General features: G+C 36.0%; 1 protein-coding gene across 1 annotated transcript; it reads right to left on the bottom strand.

Annotated features, from left to right (window-relative positions):
- Positions 1 to 1,328: 1,328 nt before the first annotated feature.
- On the bottom strand, positions 1,329 to 19,372 carry LOC112554622 (MAU2 chromatid cohesion factor homolog). Its single transcript, XM_025222527.1, has 18 exons — positions 19,110 to 19,372; positions 18,950 to 18,967; positions 17,662 to 17,727; positions 17,044 to 17,139; positions 16,686 to 16,808; positions 15,855 to 16,010; positions 15,549 to 15,624; positions 10,067 to 10,143; positions 9,670 to 9,760; positions 8,770 to 8,873; positions 8,160 to 8,237; positions 7,846 to 7,911; positions 7,529 to 7,659; positions 6,897 to 6,974; positions 6,610 to 6,721; positions 6,226 to 6,316; positions 5,405 to 5,532; positions 1,329 to 5,166 (listed from the first exon to the last, which is right to left on the bottom strand). The coding sequence occupies exons 1-18, from the start codon at positions 19,341 to 19,343 to the stop codon at positions 5,104 to 5,106; spliced, it is 1,788 nt and encodes a 595-aa protein (XP_025078312.1). The 5' UTR covers positions 19,344 to 19,372; the 3' UTR covers positions 1,329 to 5,103.
- Positions 19,373 to 22,409: the final 3,037 nt, after the last annotated feature.

The raw sequence follows: 22,409 nt of genomic DNA, 5'->3' as shown, positions 1-22,409 counted from the left end.
TTGACCTGTCGGCAGCTAGAGACGAATATGTCACATGACACAAAGGAGGAGGGACCTTGTTGGTAGAATCAATGCTATTTCTTGTGCCTGTAGGCTTATAGAGAAACCCCAGAACATAAAAGTTTCATAGGGTGTTTAACAGAAGATGCTTGGCTTGACAACGAAATATGCATCAATAATTTCCTCTTTGCTCTGAAGTGAACTCAAGAGATTGAATTATATATGGACATAGCAGCAGCAGGCTTTTGGAACTGCAACGATCTCTGTTTAATTCACCCAGAATTCTAGTGATTTAATCACAGAAAACCCTCTGTTGTTTAGAGCCTACTCGGAGACACTGAGCTCATCTTTTTTCATAAGGTTTCTACTAGACCAGTTTCATAATAGTTTATGATGACACTATTATTTTCTTTTAAAGATACTGGCCTCCTAAAGATTACTTAAGGCTGTAGGGATTTTAAAAAACTAAGGTAGCGTGGGGTCATCTGGGAATGTGAAAAAACTTGCCTTTTTTTCAAGTGCCCACATTACTTTTTGTTTCAAACTCAAAACCCGTTTTTTACTGCTCTCCTCAGACACTATCCAGAAAATTGAATCCTGATTATACCAGTTGCAGGTATCTACAAGTTGGTAATGCCCATGGACTGGGGCAGTTTAGTCTTTTCTACTCCTTGAGGAGCACAGGGCTGCATGGACTGGGGCAGACACACATGCACATAGTCCTGTCACTATGATGAACTGATGGGGTATACACATATACAGTAGCTTCACACAGTAACTGAGAAGTCCCTGTTCACCTGGATTTCTCGATTCCCTGACCAAAACATTCCTTAAATATATCATTTTTCCAGATCTACAAAATACCCACTAAAAATGTCTTTAGGTCCAGACTTGATATGATCACCACTACCACCACCACCACCACTTCCCTTTAACTCTTAACCCTAAACCAACCCACCTACAATACTGCCTTAAAGAAACTGTAACTGCTATTCAGGATTTTGCGAAGTTGTTCACTGTAATAGTCCCCCTTTGAGACAACCCTCAAACATTAAATGAAATTTTTACAAGGCAAAATGCACAGCACCTTTTCTTGTAAAAGTCTCATTCTGTGTCGCATGACCAAGTGAACATTTGTTATAGAATGGGAGTACTGAGCAGATGAGAAGTGAGCACTGCAATGCCTAAAGAGATTGTACAGAGGGGGAGGGGTGCCGAAAATACACTCCCTGATTTGTTCAACTAGACACTTGATCTGAAAGCAAATGGTGGAAGCTCAAAGAAAGAGCAAGCAACAATCATGCCTGCATAACGAAAAAAAGCAAGCATTTAGATCTGCATTTCAATGCCAGACAGTATCAATTTTCAGGTATAATTATAATAAAAGACGAAAGGAACATACAGAAGATATGCCATGTTACTTTTGTGGACACTTTTTTTTAATTTTATAGTTTTTGAATTATTGGGAAGTGTGGCTTTATTATTGCTTCACAATTTCTAGTCAGATCCTTTAAACAAAGCTTTAAAATGTGTATATGAACCATTTTACACACATCTAAACAACTAAGGTATGAGTAAAGTGGCTGGATAATTGAAACTAGTTACAGCATAAATACTCTACATCTCATGGTTAGGGCTTGATATGTGCACTTGGTAGCAAAGGTCTGGAATTATAAAAGTCATTTCATCGACATATTTCATGTGTGTATGCGCAAAGGAGGTTGCGGGCAGGTAGGGATGGAGAGACAAACTTTAAAGCATAGTGCACAGAATTTTTTTGTAACTGTTTTTCTTAATTGAATGATAGAAAGTCCCTGTTAAACCACAGCCACTTTGTATGATTTAGAGACTGCTTTACTAGTATATGTTGACCTTTATCTTTTTAATATTGCACTCTCTTTGAACTAGACCATCCAAATTCAAAATAAAGTACAATAAAGTTTTACCTTCTTCAAAATATCACTTGCATAGATTTCATGAAAAAAGGACCCAGTGCCCAAAAGATTATACTTTTCAACTTAATGTTTTAAGACTTACTTCTCGAACAACATAATATATAGATAAAATGACCAAATTGTAAGAAGAAGCTGGCTCTAAAATACTTGTGAAGCTTCATTTAGTTGTTTTAAAGACAAGAAAATGCTGAAAAATTCATTGCTTTCTGAACAGAACACAACTGGCAATTATAAAATTCTTGCCAGAAAACGTATAGGTTTTTGACTGCAAAAATATGAATCAAAAACTGAAAATACAGAATAAAGCTCTGGAACTGCCAAATCATCTCATCACATTTGAAATATAATATGATCCGAGAAATTATCTTTTTTGATTATTGAATTGCAGAGCCTATAAGAGAGACTCTGGGAAACTTTCCCATTCAAAATACATTCTTAAACTTCTGTCCTATGAGTGATGCCAGATAGAAGTTTGTCTGAAGGCTGTAGTTTTGTTTTCAAGCAGCCAGTCTCATAACTGGCAGTGTAGATAGAAAACTACTGGATTTGATGGAAACCTTTCACCATAAACATCAACATTAGATGAGCGTTGATAACGTGAGCAAAGTATCGTAACTAGTACGTTACTGAAAGTAAACTGAAATAATGGTTATGGGCCATTTTGTGACACTTTTGTGTGGCTGTCTGACAGCATCACAACATTTAACCCTAATCGCTGACTGAATCCTAACCTTGGTCCATCTTGTTTCTCGTTTCTGTGTAAAGTGCATATGCACAGTGAAAATGCTGAATATAGATCAAAACATTCAGATCCTGCTAACCAGTTGTCACAAAGTTATTTTGTGTAACAAATATGACAGATGATGCCATCCATTATATTTGTTACAAACAATTTAAGTTGTCATTAAGGTTTGCAACAAACGTGACATGATGCCAGCCCCAGTGATCAAAAGAGTGGGTGCAAGAAACATGTCCATCAGTTTTATTAGTAAAATCACAAAAAATGTCCACTGCTAATGCAACATAAATATGCCTGGAGTGGGGATAGAAGAGATTTTACTTGAAACAACAAGAAGTAATGTATAAACACAGGAGCTAATCAAAGTAATCAACAAAATATTGTGACCCACTGAACCAAACTGGTTTCTTTTTGTTTGTTTGAAAGCAAAGAATCAGTTGGGAGTAACCACTGTGAAATTCAACAACTAAACAGTACTCTGAATTTTCCAGTAAGAAGTCCTTTTTTTCTAAATCACCCAGCAATTGAAGCATTATCTTTAGTTCTCTTCTGCAGGCACCTAAAGGACAAGATGTTTGCAATCAAAAAACCTTTTCAAAAAAGCTAATGTAAAAACATTTGCCAGATTCTATTATTGTTAAAAAATATTGATGCTAATGAAAAGACCAACAACATACGAACCTTCTGCAGATCTGTTTTTGTTTCAATGTGCAAAATATCTCATTTAAATGTCAACCACACTAAGACAGTTATCAACCACCTGTATTCAAGATTTACTTAAGACTAACTTCTCAAAAAAATATTTATAACTAGTTCACCCTTCAGAAAACAAGCAAGAGCCAACAGAAGAAAAAGACAGCGAGAAAAGATAAAACAACAGAAGAACCTTATAGAATCGAAAAAAAATTTTGTCTACATGTCTGCAGAATTCATCAAGGTTCTTGCGTTTACTACACCAGCTGCCAGGAAACTTAGCATGTGCTCTCTACCTCCATACACACAGAATATGTCTCATGTCCATTTAGCAGCTGACAATTCACCCATACACACACTAAATCACACTGTTTGAACTAGTATAAAGTTCTACAGTTATAATGAACATAATGCATCTGGGCAAGTGGTGTTCAGACTAGCTGAAATGTCACTGCTAGCAGTAGAATTTAATGTCATGGAAATTTCATGTCTAGTGGTAGGATGATCATAATCTGAGAAAAATCAAAAGAATGCATGTTTTAGCGCTATTCTAACATGTCTGCAGATCATTCTCAGTGCTCATCTGCAAAACTTGTTGAAATCTTTTTTTTTTGTTTACTTTTTTTGTACATTACATTTATTACATGTTGGACTGACACACAAGCAAGCCCTTGTAACATTGGAATTCTAAATTTTGCTTATTGTAAGATTAAATGCACTGATTTGGTCTATCAGCCTTTGGTAACTTCTTATAATTCATGTTTAATCTGACTTTAAATTTCAGGCCTAAACTAGTTCTCACTAATTCACTCAACAGCCCGACATCTATTTGATGAGTAACACTGTTATTAGACTATGTGACACCAATATCATCCATCACTACATGGACACCAACGTTATTTTTTACATCATATAACCAGAACAGCGAGCTATTAAATAACTTGTTCTCATACTCTAATGTGATCAGGTTACTTTTTATTTTGGTGACCAGTTATGGATGGGTCACTTTTAAATTGATCATCCATCAATCACATCTTGCCTCTCACAATTATAGATAGTTAACACATAAATCTCTACCAGCTGCTGAGTATGCATCAGAGCAACCAAGATGGCCTAGAACGGCCAGCCTTATTACAGAAGTTTCTGCTGTATGCTGTACTCATCAGTCAACAGCAATGTTATCACAGCTGCTGCAACCTCCTTTGCCCAGACCTGTGGCAAATGTACATTCAGCTGCTTCTAAAAATAAAAGATGACGTAGAATGTTCAGTGAATGATGGGTATCTTATGAATACAACATCCACAGCTGACCCACCAGCAGGGGTATTATAAAAAGTTCAAAGTCCACCTGTGGTCAAGTAATCCATGAATGTGCACAGTCACTGCAGATCATCAATGAGTGGTGTTACAAATATGCAATACCATCCAGACTTGACCAGTCCAAAAGGGCATCACATGCGTTAATAGTCCTCCTCATGTCCACACTGGTCTTGCATGGATCAGGTGACAGCCCATGGCCATCAAGCGACACCAGCTGAGTGCAAGAACTAGTCCACATCACCAGTACAAGAGGGGCCTGGAGGGGTATGCTGGGTAGGTTGGGGTTTGGGGGGTGAAATGCTGCCTTCACGTCTGCATGGCATTAACAGTACTTGCTGCCCTTGGAGAGATGTGTGTCTGAAAAGTTAAGTCTCCATCAACCTGCACTCCAACAGATCACAAGACACTGCTCCCAGTTACTGAAGTATTAAGATGAAATGGGCATGGTCCAGTCGTCCACTGAGAAAAAGAAAATTATTGAAAATACATCCATTTATACGTTGATTTCTTAGCTCAGTGTCTATAAAAATTTTGCTCAAGAAGATATAAGTGCATTTTTTTCTGACTGGAAAGCATAATTTACACTTACAATAAACTTGCAATGTCCACAAACCCACAGATCAAACAAGGTATTCACAAGGTTTATTTCTGAAAACTTCAAAATGAACCTCCATCTTTGAGGAACAATCAAGCTCACCTGAATTAGCCCATGCTCTGATAGCTGTGACGACTGAAAGTGATCACGAAGAAGAGACTGAGAGAAAGAAGTGTGCATTCGATATCCCTCTGCTTCATTGACCGAGTCACCAATCAGGCGATACAAATCTGCAGCAAATACCACAGCTCATATCTCATGCGTCTAGCATCAAATATATGGAGTAAACAATGAATATGAAATCTAATAATTTTTCTAGCCAATGAAGCAACAATAAAGGCTTATGTTATTCATGACCTCCTGTCAGACCATAAGGGCCATGCACTGCAGAACACTTTGTTCATGTATACACACTATTTTACATGCTTATTATTAGCAAGACCATGCTTGTATTTGAAACTTGGTGCATCAAGCCTAATTAAAGATAGGTCTCGGGCCATTTGAAACATCTTTTTATGATTTGCGAAAAAAAAAAAAAAAGTGTATATATATATAAAAAGGGATTCGGGCTGATTTTTGCATATTTTACTTTTAAATAAGTTTTTTGCATACCAGGGTAGCAGTGTTGGTGTCAAGATGAAACACTCAAAACAGTTGTTAAAAAACATCCTCTCAGAACAAAAAAGCTCACAGAAGAAACCCGCAGGTTTGCATCTAAAGTAACATACCTTTGAAGGGAGAAAGGAAACGCACTGTTGATATTAGGCAATGAGAAGTAGGCATGTGCACTTTAGCACAGTTTAACAAAAAGGAGAAGACATACATCAACACAACATACATTTTGATGAAGAGGAGAAGATAGATACATCAACAGAACACATTTTGACATAAAACACAAGCAGACATACACTTCAGGAACATACCTTTAAGGAGGGAAGAAGCCCACAGCTGCACATGGACATCAGGGATTTTACCTGCCAGCTGCATGGCAGGGGTCACCAGGTTCATGGCTTCCTGAGGTCAAAAGTCAGTGCCATGTAGATCAAAGAATTAGTGCCTTCAGTAATATTTGCTGTGTTCATCAGCTCATACTAAGACAAAATATCTGCTATGACAATGTTTCCTGAAAGAAAATAATTATGTGTATGCCGTTGAATCTAGATATATTTACTGGGTTAAAATAGGTTTCTTTGACTTGATGATTCCTCCATTTTAGCAGCTACCCATGGTCCACACATTCACTAAAGGTTAAATAAAAAATCTTCCAAATTCTAGCACAGAATCTTGAGTCATGTTAATTTACTGACCTGATTGTTGCCTAGAGAGAGGAAGATATGACCAAGCAGAACCAACGAGCAAGATGTCAGCCTGTTCACATCCTCTGCATTTGCCATCTTTAATGTCTCCCGAAGAAACCGTCTGAAAAAAAAAAAGATTCTAAAAGCCAAGACTAACCTTGCAAAAACTGCTTTAATATTGGTTAATTTAATTCTGTTCCATAAAGCTATGATCAGACATAACACTCATATTCCTAGTTTGTTTTTGTTTTTTTAAAAGGAAGCTAAAAAGTACAGAAAAAGAAAATCTGACTTACTTTGCATCTACATAATTTGCCTCGAAGAAAGACTGCAATCCCTTGACAAAAAAGGCTGCTGCCTTCATACTGTGGGAACTGTTGGTAAAACAAAAGAGATAACGATTGGGATCTTAAGGAAAAATACGATTGTGTAAAATTTTTAAATAAAAAAAGCATGTTTAACATTAGTGTTTATTGCAGCCTCAGGCATATGTTATTAAAATGACTTTGCTGCCAGTACACATGGCTGGCATAAAACACAAACACGTACAGTAAAGACAACCATACTTCACACCATTTTAAAGAGTATTTTTTAATCTACGCAATGATGTACTCTGCAAGAGATAGTTTCTTTGTAACAAATCAAAGTAAATGAGGGTCAGTGACCAGAATGGTCCATGGCAGTCAAGGTGTTCAGTCGTGAGACATAATTTTAAAGAAATATTTATGCACTCTATGTTGCCATTTTTTAAACAGTGTAAATTCATTACAAAATAAGTGGTCAACTACAACAGGGCCTTAGACTGATGGATTTTCAAATACTTTTAAATGCAATAAAACAAATAATTGTTAAAAAAGGGGAAAAAAGTGGATCAGAAATATATAATCTAGCCATCCTCAAGCAAAAGCAAACAAAAGCATCAACTGACTGGGAATGGAGTGTATCTGGATCAATGACCTCTGCCAGCCTGTGTAAGTCTGACTGCCTGTTCATTCGCAAGTACACAATGGCCAGGTTGAGGTTTATGAACCCTGCAAGCTCACCTTCACCTGAACTATGCTGGTAAGAAAGAGGACAAAAAGCTCAGCATTACAGAAAAATTATGCAAAACATGACAACAAAAGTATAAACAGTATTACAACAAAAGGATACAATGAATGTTTGTTTTTAAATATCTTTATTAACAGGCAGCAAGGAGTACCCCTTGCAAACCCCCTAAGACTATATTAGTTTGGTGACACTCACCTCCAAAGCTGTTTTAAACTGAGCTTCTGCTGCCTCCATGCAGTTCATGGACATCGCATACAAACCCTGTCAATCATCAGAAATATTTGTTACTTGCTTTTTCCATGTACAGGTTTTGCTAGTTTAATCTGCATTTATAATACTACTAAAGAAAGTTTTAATTCATGACTACATTACACTATGTAATTTATTAGAGGCATGTCAAATGTCAACATACAATATGCATGCTAGTGGTAAGTTCAGCTCCTGAGATTAAACTGGTAGTCTTCTGCAGCCTGTAATTCTGACACTGAGAGTTTTAAAATAGCACTCACTATAAGTGTATGAATCTGAGCACTATGCATGGAGAAGAGCCTGGGTTGCTGTTGACACACATGACAGGCCTGAAAAATCTAAAAATCATGTACCACATTAAAAATAGATATCACATAAACATGACCATAGGAATATCACAATTATGACAATCCCATCTTTAAGAACCATCAATGATAGCCACCCCACAATATTTGCCAAAGGAACCAGCAGCAAATAAAGTGGGATCTATATTAAATTTGGATTTGCAGAAAGGGTGGTGGCACAAAAAGAATGTAACCTTATCCTCTTACAGATTTCTTTAGTTGTTGGTTAGATTAACACTGCCAAACAATGAAACTAAACCTCCATGTCTGCCACTGCAATTTACACAAAACAGGTTTTATCAGAATTTGCTCTAGATCTGTTCTGGGATTCTGAATAAACAGTGATCACTTCCATTTTTTTTCTCCGTGTGAAAATTCAGTGGTCTACCCTAAAAAAGTAAGGTACATGTAAGATTGGCTTGTCTAACTGTGGACTGAAGAATCTGAGGAGTATTCTGCTGCTGTCCTAATCTGGAAAATGCTGTGTACTGTGAGATTATAAACTGGGGCGGATAAATGAACTCACTTCTTGAATGGCAATAGATTTGTGTCCCATGATGAGACGACACATGATAATGTGTTCCAGCAGCATTAACTGGAATGTTAACAGCAGTGGATGTGTGTCTAGCACTGTAACACAAAAATCCAATGGCATATTATCATCCATGAGTGACCACACACACACAGAGTGCTATATTTGCAAAACCTGAAAACATATGAATACAGCAGCACACAAAACCATTAAATTTACTACGGCTGTGACCATTTAACTTTAACTCAACACAATGGCTTGAAAAAAAACAAACAAACTGAGATAAGGACAGTGTTTGGCAACACATCTTAAAGGGGTGGGGCGATGACAATTCTTAAATATTTTTATTCAAGAATGACTGAAAATTCAAGAGAAGTAACAGCTACTTTCAGATGCTAGTTCAAATCATATATAAATTTACTTCCCCTGAAATCTAATTCCCGATGAAGGGAAAATGGAAAAGAAAAAAGCAGCAGCATGTTTTCATGAATGTACAGTCTGATAGTGAAAATAATATTATAACATCAAAGATGGCATCCGTACATTAATGAGTACTTTGCATTACTTTTTTTTCAGTCTGTCAGAAACCTTTGAGCTATTTTCAACACATGACGGTCTCTCAAGAATCATATTAACTAAAGTCTGCAAGTTCATTTATCTCGAACTGTGCAAGATCAGCCGCACTAGACACCTCCTCTCTGTTGCTTCCACCAACAGCTTATGTTGGCATTTGGAAGTCCTGGGTTTACAAGCCCACATGAGACATCTCATGATATATGTTATGTTTTACAACTGCATCCTTCCTATCACTTTGCTGCTACAATGATATGTCTGCAACCACAATAGACACAAATGTTCTAAGTCTGTCAATCATTCTTCAGAATATGAACTCACTCTTTAGTTTCTCAATCTGCATCAGTGCCTTGTCTGTGTACTTTTGTGCTTTGTCCATGTACCCAGCCTGCATGGAATGCATCACAGTCACCTGAAATGGCAATATGTTGAAGAGTTTAAACAAAACTTGTCACAATATTCTGATTCAGCTCCAGCATACAGAAACACTGCAATAAGGAGTAGCAGTGGTATCTAAGTACAACAGGTTAGCATACAGACAAGCAAACAAACACGCCATGATTTTTATCAGATTTTAACATGCACATAATTCTTCAATGTATGGCACCTGAGCAGTGTTATTTTTAAAGAACTGGCACATTCAGCTGGTATGTGCGCATCAGGTTTACTCCAGGAGCTTAGAAAACAATTGTAATATTTCCGCAAATGAGTTACTCACTAGATACACAAGGACACACATATGTTCTTTAGGAAGCCAGTGAAACTGGTCCACAGGGTTACTTGACATAGGTGGCTCTGGAACAATCCAAGCAAATAATAAATAATTAAAAACAGGCTCATTACTATCGTTCATTAAAAGGGTGCCATGAAAATGGATGAACTGCTTGAGAACTTTTTTTAACTGGGTGACATCATGTCTTCACATTTTATGACTTCTGACAGCTCAATACTTTCAGCTGATCTCAAATATGGGTAAAGGAAGAGGAGTCTCCTTTTTTAAAATTCATGTTGCTAAAGTTGATATACCACTGAGATGAAAATTTTCAATTTGTAATATTGCATGACAAGCTCAAAAAGTCTACATTGCACACAGTGCTTTAGGTAATACTAGTTATAAAACTATTTTAACTTTAAAACAAAACTCTTGACAACTAGTACCTAACTGTATTTTAACATTGTTCAACTATGCCGATGGTATTTGTACATGATGCTTTCCTCTTCTTAAATACAAATTTCTAATAGTAGGCAAAATGGTGTGCTCAATAAAACAAAACAAACCAAAAAAGTTATCTAAATTTAACTTATAAATTTAGGTAGCAGTTATCTCATTTTCTGAGTTTTAATTTTTTTGAGTTGCAACTCATCTCTCCTTTGTATAAAATTAGGTTTACCTTTAACATTTTCACTATTCATTTTAATCACTTGCATGGCTTTCGTGCACTTTTTTCCTTTGTGGGAGGGGAGAGGAAGAAGGAGATCCATTTTATGTAACAAAGTTATCTTGTCAACCCACTAATGTATCCCCCTGCCAGCAGTCTAATGCAGTCTCAGCTACTAATATTTTCCGTAACCATCTGCTGCAACTGCTTTTTCTTTCATGATTTCAAGTGCAATATCATCTTGAAATTCTCATGCTTTGCCGTATCTAATCATGCCAAAGAAACCTACTAGCCTCTTCTAAATGTTATGAACTGTCATTCTGATATGCTACAACCTAACTGCCAAGACAAAAAATATTTTCCCCAGAAAACCTAAACAATTACTATACATTGACATCAACACAATTATGATACCCTGTGCTGCTGTTTCCCCGAAAATATGTAGAGAAAAAAACCCAAAAAAAACCGGCTGAACAAAATGTAATGCATACAAACAATTATACACAAAGTCTTAGATGTGGAAATGATTATTTTAATATTTCATTATTTACCACATATTTTAAAAATACAAGTCTGATAAGCACAGTACGCAGGGATAAAAGAGACGAATTATCTCCTAGAAGTGCAAACACTGAAAATAATATGATTTTTTTTCCAAAAGGAGATGAAAATGAATACTGAGAAGGGTGAAGGTGCAGAAACTAATAAAAGCAAAACAACTGCAGAGCTGAAGTTCTGACCTGAACCCCGGAACTAATCTTTAACAAGAGAATAGTCTCGACGAGTTCAGAGAGACAATGTGCCAGGATGAAGCAAACTTAGTCCCATCCCTATTCCCCAAAAGGCAATGTGACAAACAATGCAACCTGAAGTTATGAAGCAAGATACAAGAATAACCAGACAACAAATGATTGGTTTCATGAAATGATTTAGTACTAAAAACTCAAAATATGGAAAACAGCATTTAAGAGAACCACAAACAATTACAATAATTTTGATGATAATAACTGACAAAAGACATTTCAAAGATTCCTGAAAAGTGTGATTCTGTCAAAATGCAAATCAGGAAGCACATATTTCTTCTTGTGTGAAGAATTTCTAAAAGCATCTGTTTTTCTGAAATGAGGATCATCTTCTTATCAATATTTCTGCTTCTGCACCCAGATTAGCTATTTCCTAAATTATGGCAAATCCTCTTTCATACTTTTCCTCTGTAAAATCTAAATAACCAAAGTGGGCAAAGCATTGAATCAAAAAAAAAAAAAAAGCCTGGATTCAGATATGCTTTGGTCAATAATCTCCTTTTAAGGCAAAGGTCCCATTTAAGCTCCTTAGCAAAAAAAATATATATATGTCCTTTAATTACCCTAACCAAAGGTATCCAATATATCCCTGCAGTATCTGTTATGCAGTTAATGAAGGAGTAATTAAAAAAGAATAGGACATCCACTTCTTTCACAGGTCAGTGGTTTTCACTCATCATGCTACAGCTGATTCTGGAAATTGACCATCATGCTACACATATTTTTCGTTGAAATATTCACTAACTGGCTCCTTTGAATTCTTTGATACTGGGCACATTTTGTTTTTTTTTAAAAATAGATATGGATGCATACATTAAAATCTTTGAATACTATATTACCACACATTACGTTTCAGGAATATTTTAAATCACAGCTGCATCCTAGGTAAAAGTTGATTTCCAAATGGGAAAGGACAAGACACTAAACTTAAAAAAAAGACGATGTTTTTATTGTAAACTATCTTTCTTCAAGACTTACCAGACGACATTAACGTAGGAGATAATAAGCTACATTTGTTCTCTATTGAAAATTGACTCCCATGCATGTGGCATGTAGGGCATGCCACTGGTCAGGCAAGCAACAGGCCTCAGACATTTACCAACACTCAACTAAACACAGGGAGGTTGGGAGGGTCTCAATGCCATATTATCTAGTAAATCAAAGAAAATTTACAATAAAAATTTCATTTCTTCTTTGACATTACCAAATGACCTGACCTGACCACAGAATAGATATCAGAAGGAAGCAAGCAAAACAACCCACCTAGATCAGTCTCAAAAAGGCCAGAGCAGTATATGCCAAAAGATCTCTCCAACAGAACCTCCTGAAGGGAAAGCTGGAGCACCGGATGATAGCAGACATAATGTCAGCACTACATTGCAATGGAAGGCGAGACTCCGCAACCACTGTGTGTGAGTTGCACACAACCATACCAGTGATAGTAACGGGGATCCATTGGTGGATTGTCTTCCTTGCCATCATGATCTTCAAATTAACGCGTAAAGAAATTATCCTAGGCTGCAGATATGCAGGATAAACACATAATTTTGACAAGAGGGGTATGGCTTCAATATTATCATGACTATGTGCCCGCATAAATAGAGTAGCTGGTGCGCATTCTGAACATAAACGCACCACTTAAAACCAACCATCTAAAATTGATGCTAATACCTAGATAGTTTACAAACTGACAAACCATTATCCATCTCACCAGCTCTAAATGTCATGCCACAGCAAATCAGTCAGATGTAGAGATAATGTTTCTTTGGTTTTTACGCCGTGCCAACAATTATGGTGATATCATGGCTAGAGATGTAGAGACATGTATCCCAGCTTTGACAGAGGGTGCATGAAACTGTGCATGCATCAAGAGGTTGTCCAAGCAGGCCATGTTGTATGATTTGATGAATTACAGAGGTTGTAAACAGCTTGAGGAGATGGAAAGCCAGCAGGGAAGGGCAACGAACTGGAAGACCTTTCCTACATGGGCAAATCTCAGCGCCTAAAACCTTGATTGCTTGCCCAACAAGGAAGTGGAAATATGCATCCACAAGATTTATGCTGACAGCAAAGTCTCCTAGGTGGATCACATGTTGCACAGAGTTGGCTGTCTCTATGTAAAACTTCGGAACTGAAAGGTAATACGAGAGATGAGAGCTGCTGGCAAGTGTCAAAATCGAATAACAAGTTTTCTGTTACTCTGTTTTCTAAAACCTTAATCAAGCACCAGGAAATGAAATGAGAATGAAAATCTTACTGTTCCTGACTAATTTTGATGAACCTTTTTTTCTAAAGCCTACATCACAGGGTAGGAGGCTTATCATGCCAAACATGCATCCACCACTCCTTAGACCAGGGTACCCAACCTACAGCCTGCGAAGGTGCCTTATCCAACCCGCTCATTTTAACGAGACACAACATAATTTCATTTTTAACGTCATAATTCTGGCAAAACCACCATGTTCTGGCCCACAAGATTTTATAGCATGTCCAGTGTGGCCCTCGAGCGTTAGACCAACGAGCACAATGGTCACACAGGAAGTGCACTGTATACAAAGAGTGTGTGAGCAGTTCAAATACCACTGCTGAAGCATTTGTTGTGCATTCTTGCACAAGACACTGTCTTCTTTCGAAAAGAACACCAATCCAGATTATAACTAAGCACACTGACTAGTACAAAGTCTGTTAAAGACTGGGTTTGCAGATGGCTTAAGTTCACAAACACAGACAACAAGTAGTAACACGGAACTGCCAGAGCAACTGGCACAATACCAGACTGTAAAGAGCATGGCTACTATAATCATCAAGAAAAATGAACTGGCTGTGTTGTCCTCTTTATAGCTGTCAGAAGGCTGTTGCTCACATGACCAGGCATGTACTAATTCATTGTCTGGAAGTCTGCTTTCAATGATTAGAAAGCAAATGTAGCCTGTTATTGTCTTTGGTCATGTCATCTGGTAAAGTCAAAGAAGAAAAATATCTGACAAGTGCAAGAAATTTAGATTGAAAAAAAAATTTAAAAAGCTAGCTTTTCTGGAACCCTATGGCTTTATAAAGTGCTCAAACGAATACAGGTTGTGCTCAGAATTAACATACGACTGGAACAACATACATTTCACAATGTAGTTCATAATTACATATTGCATTTTTGTCTGTCATATGGCCATGGATCAACCTTGCAAAGCAGCAACAGTTAATTATTTGTTTTTACTCAGCATTACAATATACAATGCACAGGTAAAGAAAAGATGATGCCAACGATGATAAACTAAACTCACCATCTTCAAACAGTGTTTCCCCTAGAAAAATAGAGATTAAAATGATAAAAAGTAATGAAAATTACCTACATCGTGATAAAAGGAATTACTGAAAGGGAAAAAAAATTGAATGAATTTCAAAACAAAGTGTATAAAGTCTGAAAGAAAGGGAAAAAAAGTGTTAGCAGGGCAAGAATACTACTTGGCACAATCAAGCAGGTTTTGTTTTAAAGACTATGGAAATACTGTTACAGGTCATCCTGAGTCTAACACTGTCCCAAAACATATTGTTGTTGGCTGCCTCTTTTTCATTTACTAAACGACTAAATAAATACAAGTTACATTTAACCATGAATAACAGTATAAGACCTCAACTCAAGTCACTGAGCATGTTCACTCCGACACAACTGAATGAACAGATAACATCAATTTGGGGAGCGGACCCCAAGAAAAATAGCCAAACAGAAAAAAACCCCAGTGCTTATAGTGTCAAATAAAATAGAATAAAACGATTTTTACAACTTCAATAAGTTTTCTGGTACTCTAATGTGTTTTTGTAAAAGTTGAAATATCAAAATTTGAGACCAAGTAATCATTTCAGTATCAGTTAAAATTCTTAACGCCTTCATTCAAAAACTAAGGACAGCGTTCAAGGGACAGTGTTAGAGTGGAGCTGACTTGTAATCCACTGACGGATTAAAAGGCTTTTTTATAAAAAAAAAAAAAATAAATAACGACACAATGACGAAACGAGGTCTCACCATCTTCAGTGTGGATCTGAGTGATGGTCTGAATACTCTGTTGCAGCTGCTTCAGAACTGGCTTGACACTCTTCACCTATGACACCATCAATCCAGCGAATACAAAAAGACTCAAACCATCTAGGATTCTCCTAGCATGTGTAATATTCTCTTTACTATGAAAATAAAACACAGATGACAAGCAGAGAATTCAAACTCCCAATATGAGGCAATGATTCCGCCTACATTAAAATGATTTAACCCAAAACAATCTTGCAAATTATCAGCATAGTTCAACAATTTACTGCTAGTTGTAATTCCACCAACCTGGCCTGCCATAAGGTAGTGGCAGACTTGCAACACTAGAAAGAAGACCTTGAGAGATTCCTTGTGGGCAGGGGATCCAGTGAAATGGTCTATCAGGTTGCCAGCCTGCCCCATGCACTCTGACACCATCTCAATATTACGCTCAATAAGGGCCAACTAAAACAAAAAAAAAAAACAAACTGCAGAATCTTCACTGGAAATAGAGACTGCTACAAAATGCATGCATCACTCGAGATACATTTGCTGATTTTAAAAAAGATGACTAAAAGATCCTGTATATTTTTTATAATGCTATGATCTCACATTATTGTATGTTCCCTATTGCTATTTATGTCTAAACTAGGAACACGATCATAGAGAGACAACTAATCATTTCTAGTATGTTCCTCAGTGCTAGTTATGTCAACACCAGGATCAGCAAACATAACTTGTGTATAAAATCATTGACCAGTGAAGGATCAGCAAACATAACTTGCGTATAAAGTCATTGACAAGTGAAGCCAGGAACATAATTATAGAAAGGCAACAAATCATTTTTATTTTCTATCGCTACAGCTATCTACAGATATGAGCTAAGCCCACTCATTTCAAAAATGATTTTGCACTCAGGTTAGCCTTTAAAAGCTGTAAAGGTCATGAATCTTTTCCTACCCGTGCACGCAAATGCAATACCTAAAATAGTAAACCTGTAGTTCTTAATATTTTCTCTGTACTCATAGTCACTTTTAGCCATTTTTCAGTTTTCATGGAGACATGGTTTTTTTTCCCCTAAAAATGATACTTTTCTAGTGGACATAAGACAATGGAGATAGCATAAAATCCAATACACACCATGCCTTTGCTAAGCAGAAAGAGAAGCCGCGTATATTCTGAGCGTGCAGCCGCTGCATAGTCTGCCCCTACTGACAAAAGACTCATGGCCGATACCATGTCCTTCTCAAGGGCATGAATTTGCTGGAAAACAAAATGTTATCTCAGAAAACTTTCAAGTGACACCACAATAAAGTTGAATTCATAATACCTCTTAGAATAAAGCAAAGATTATGCTGCTAAATCTAGGACAAGTTAAACTTCATCTACCACAATAGCATACACATTATACAGCCCTGGCAGGTAACAAATCTGTAATAAATTTTCTTGGAGAAAACATACGTTAAAAAAAAAACCAAACAACAAAAACCAAACTCACTGCCAGCTGGAAAAGAAGCCGACAATGCCAGTAAGGTGCACGCTGTGACATTTCAATAGCATGGCGTAAAATAGGTTTTGCCAACTGTGACTGCATCTGTAGCAATAAAAATCGAAATGTACTTTCATACATATTTTTTGATCATCTATGTCAATGTTTAATAGGGTTGGTTTTTTTTTTTATTTTGCTGGAAAACTGTTAGTCTGTCTTTACTAAAGGGCTGGCTTATTTTCTATATTATCACAGCTGTATATCTCTACAATGATAAAGCTTGTTTATATAGGAAATTTCTGTTTGCTTTTATATGCTTACATACATCAAATCAGCTATATAGCCACAAAGACCCAGAAAACCTGAAAAGGGAACTTTCCATAAAGCAGTAGAACAAATAACGAAGGCTGACATGCACAGCATCTCTATTCACCCTTGATACCCCCAGAGTTAGAAATTTTCATTCAATGTGATACAAATATTGTCTTTCTTTCTCAATGATGCATAAATATAAAAAATGCATGCATCTGTGCACGTGCATTTCACCATACTATTTTGTTCTGAAATACCCACACAGAACAAGGAAATAAAATATCTATACTAAACCAAAAGCAATATATTACCAACCTGTTTCTCATATAGTTGTGACAAAATGCTTGCTGATTCATATCGAACTTCATCAGCATTAGAAATCTAAGTTTTAGTCAAGGTTAGTTTTCATGCAAAAGTTTTGCCATGGTTCTCAGTTCCCCCCTCCCCCTTTCTCTCTCACACACAGTATATATATATCTAAATCTAAAACTGACACACTATTTCACAATTGTAAGCATACATTTTCATACAGTCACATAAAAACACTGCACTAAAAGGAAAAAAATCTGTCATATATAATGACAAAGTTTCCCATCACACAGAAATGGGTGTAACAGCTCCTAATCACATAAAGAAAAATCTGCCTAAAAAATCTGAAAACATAACTGGTTTGGAGTCAAGGAGTCTGAAAACATAAGTTTAGGTCAGAGGTCTAGTTGTTTAAAATATTAAGACAAATAACAGAATGGTCATGATAGGTATTTTGTCATTACTTGTTATCAAACAATTTATATAAGCAGCACTATCAACTGATTCAAAAATCATTTCTCTTCTCGTAGCGTATTCACTCTTTTCTTCAAAATTTGTCACCAATTTTTTTTTCCACAGTATTTTGCACATGAATAAGACATTAGTAGCAATAAAGGCTGGGGGAATCAAAAGATTTCCCACTATCTCTTCATGTCATAACATAAAACAAGAGATGCATACCTTTATAGCTGTAAATACAATTTTAAAACATGAATGTGACAACAAGGGTCAAACTATCCAATTAATTAAATCCACTTAACATTATTCAATTGCCATTAAAAAAAATAATGCATATTTTACAGAAAGTGTTAAACAGTTTGTAACACTATCTATCAGAAATAATGTTTTTCAAAAAAGCTATTTTTTTATAGTTACCAACCGTAGCTATCTGACTTTTTTCCCTTCCAATTTTACTGTAATGCTTTACCTTTTTGATAGATGAAAATACTAAGAAATGTGTTTAACATACAAAATATTATCTCTATTTAATTAATGAGAGAAATGTGCTCTATTTTACATCTGTTTGTGTGTCATGATTAAGATGACAAACGCTGGCTTTAGAAACAACAGCATTTTCACTTGGTTGTTAAAAAGCTTGCATTTAAAACATACCACTAAAAAAAACCCCTAAGTTTTAATGTTATCATTACTATTTTTTGTAAGCTCATATGGTAGACGCTCACTGCTTTGCCCTGCCAATACTCTGACCAAGGACATATATCTCCTATCTTGTCCGTGGTCTCTCATGGGGGGAAAAAAAAAACCCACACACAAACACACATATGAAGGATACAGTTGATGAAATTGACCACTGTAACAGAAAAAAAGTTCATTTCGAGCTTTAATTAACTTGCTTCGGCAAATCAACTTTTTAAAAGATTAGAATCTTGAAAATGTATTAAAATTATAAAACCGAAAAACGACCCAAGTTTACACAGAAAAATCAAACCTACCGCCTTCTCCAGATGGGTTCTTGCAAGATCAGTGTTTTTGGTATGGGTCATCAAAATACTCCCAAGTTGGAGATGTGTCCTCGCTTCGATATGGGGGGCAGGATTAAAAGTAAAAATTGACTGAAGACAGTGTATGCAAAGACGAATGTTTGGAGGATTTGAAGTCCTGAAGTTCTCTGCAAGTCCAAGCAACGATGTGTACCAAGGATGCTCTTGGTATTGGGAGGACGCCATTTTGTTCCTTAGCACTCGTACATTTGCGATGTTTTTCATACACGTTAGGAAATAATAAACTTAACTTCAGAACTTTATGAATATAATAAATATATTCAAAATAAAATAAGACAAGTAATATTTTAGGACAATAAAATTAAATATTCGTATATGTTGAAAGTGTTTTATTTTATTCGTTTCGGTGGGCAATATTAAATTAAAAATAAGACCGGAAATTAAATGGCATTGGTGCAGCTGTGAATTCAACAAAGGCTGAACGTGCAAATAATTATTCATCTGTGTGTAGATATGCAGCTGAATGGCATGGATAATCACACAGTTTTGATATCTTGAGCATATCCAAACAGATTAGCGTTAATGTCTTCAATACTATGGCATTATTCATAAAGACTTCTTTGAAAGAGCGCGTCTGGAGGGCAAAGGGAAACAACTGGGTCACAAGAGGACGCGACCATGAGAACCATTGACCATTGACTGTCGCTTGACTGTAACAAGTAGACGATTCCTGGTGTCCTGCGAGTATGACAACCGTGCTTCATACAAAGTCATTGGTTGTATGTTCTCTGTACGAGAGCCGGAGCAGCCTCCTGAAGTACCTGTTCTCCAATGCCTGGATTCTACTCTCCGTTTTGGCTAGCAGAGTCCGCCACGTTTCACATCCAGGATCGGTACTTTTGTATTGTAGATATAAATAATAATCACATTTATATTGCGTCTTTCTCCAGCATCAGCCCCTTTAGTCAAAGCGCTTTACAAAGAGGCACGCAACCAGACGTTTTAGGGCAAACATCAAATGCACTTTCATGAACACGCATACACAGAACATGCATACACAATGCACAGCAATATAAATATTATAAAGTTGATTGAGGCAGTGCTGTAGAAGTTCAGTAGATGGGACGAAAGAAACGTATTCAGAAGCTGAACCCAGCAGGTAGATCGACTTCTTTGCGCAGACCAGTAATGATGAGTGAACATTTGCTAACAGTGGACGGTGAGATACGTGTAGGCATACTGAACAACATAAACCCCAGCAGCAAAGGAATATTGGCTACAGGTGGGGGACATGTCTTGAGTATCCGGGGGCCATGTGGCAAAATGGCGTCCGACCCATAGCGAAAGTGAAACCGGGCCGTAACAACGGGGTCATGTCGGTTTTACCTGTGAAACAAGCGTGGGACGCTTCTCTCCCCCTTGTGACCGCTAGTCAACCCTGATGGCTCATGGGTACGTCCCATCTTTTTTTTTTTTTATATATCCACTATTTATATCTTCAGATTATTGGTATTTTTAGGGATTTCGGCATATCCTGATTTACATATTTCTAAATCAAGACATGCCAAAATTCCTAAAAAAATACCAATATCAAATGGATTAATAATTTGTGTATTTTGCAATAATTATATATATATAACAAGCAGCAAAAGAGTGCACAAAAGTGCAAAATGTTATAAAAAAACAAACAAACATGATTTGTTATTTATTGGCGTTTATTGAGGTAAAATAAGGATAAAAAGCAAACTAAAAAAATTTTTTTAATATAAAATTTTTTTTTAAAGCATTGTCTCATTTGTATACATAAACAATTTATCATTTATCAAGGTAAAAATATTATCACAAATAAGGATAAAAGCAACTAATAAAAAATAATGTTAAAAATATACAATTTTTTTTTAAAGCATTGTCTCATTTGTATACATAAACAATTTATCATTTATCAAGGTAAAAATGTTATCATAAATAAGGATAAAAAGCAAACTGATAAAAAAAATAATTTTAAAAATATATAAAATTTTTTTTAAAGCATTGTCTGTTTGCATACATAAAAGATGTTTCCTCTTGATATATTAATGCACATTCGTTATTTAATTATAAGTTGTAGAACGATGCAAAACCATGTATCCATTGACAAAACAATTAAAATTAAATTGCAGTTTCCTTAACACTAATTACATTTTCCCAAAGAAAAGGTTCAAAGATCTATGACAATATATCAAATGATAAGTATGAACTGAATTGCTGTCAAAAAAAGAGTGATGCTTTAATAGACATTTCTAAAATAAATCAAAGTCATGAAATTAACTATAAAAGGTTCTAGGTTGGATTGCAGCTTATGGTATTAACTACAATCTTTTAAAACAGATTAAATTTTTAAATTGCACCTTTATCACTAAGAAAAGGAAACCATCAAACACATGTTTGAAACACAATTATGTTCAAGAATTTTAGAAGGTATTAGAAAAGAACTGTAAACATATAAATGATTCTGAATTTACCACAAACATCTCTTATTGGATCGGGTGAAAATATCCTCATTGATAAATTAATGGGTTAGAGTAAATAATAATCACAGCACAGTTTTATATAATTATATAAATCCAGATTTAGTATATGCAGGTTTATGTACAAGAATTTTACAACTGTAGGTAGAAAGTTGCACAGCTTTACTTGTCCTCCACCCAGAACAATTAACTGACGTATAGGCTGTGCCAACCCTTTCCTTCTGCCATTCTCTTGATCCCTAGCACCAGCTAACCAATGTTGATGCATGCAAGTCAGCATCCGTAGCTTCAGGATAACTTTTTCTTGCAGCATCTAAAAATAGAACAAATATAAGAATATAGGTCTGCATAAAAAAGTAATCACTTAATTGTAGGTTACTGACCCTAAAATCCAGAATATAATGTGAAACAAAAAGAGGTACAAGCAAATTAACTGATATGTAAAGTGGCATAAAAATTTAAAGCGTTATAAACAGAAAGGAACTACAAGTGGAACTGCATTTGAATTTCAGTTAGAATTTCTATAGGCAGAAAAACTCTGGAAATTCTAATTTCAAAAACAATCCCAATACATGGGAACTGTAAAGATGTCTATAAACTGTCATTTTAATTCCTTTCTACACAGTGTTAACCAGCTGATTAAAGGACTACAGTCACTAGAAATTGCGTAAACATGTGTCCATATTTTATTTTGGCAATGTAATTCAATCACAATAAAATGAGGTAGGGACAGTTCTCCAGGCCTGATTTATCTTCCTGTCATGTTTTTTTTTTTTATGACTCA

Source organism: Pomacea canaliculata, linkage group LG13 (assembly GCF_003073045.1).
Source record: "Pomacea canaliculata isolate SZHN2017 linkage group LG13, ASM307304v1, whole genome shotgun sequence".
NCBI classification, from domain to species: domain Eukaryota; kingdom Metazoa; phylum Mollusca; class Gastropoda; order Architaenioglossa; family Ampullariidae; genus Pomacea; species Pomacea canaliculata.
The sequence above is the reverse complement of the archived record's forward strand: the minus strand, read 5'-3'. Positions and strand labels throughout refer to the sequence as shown.

Excerpts from the sequence above, each read along its gene's own strand:
- LOC112554622 (XM_025222527.1), bottom strand. The coding sequence starts at position 19,343 with ATGGCGTCCTCCCAATACCAAGAGCATCCTTGGTACACATCGTTGCTT. Across the intron at positions 6,975-7,528 it reads CCAGATACACTCCATTCCCA|TTCCCACAGTATGAAGGCAG; the intron begins GTCAGTTGATGC and ends TTTTACCAACAG. Across the intron at positions 6,722-6,896 it reads GCAAATTATGTAGATGCAAA|ACGGTTTCTTCGGGAGACAT; the intron begins GTAAGTCAGATT and ends TTTTTTTTTCAG.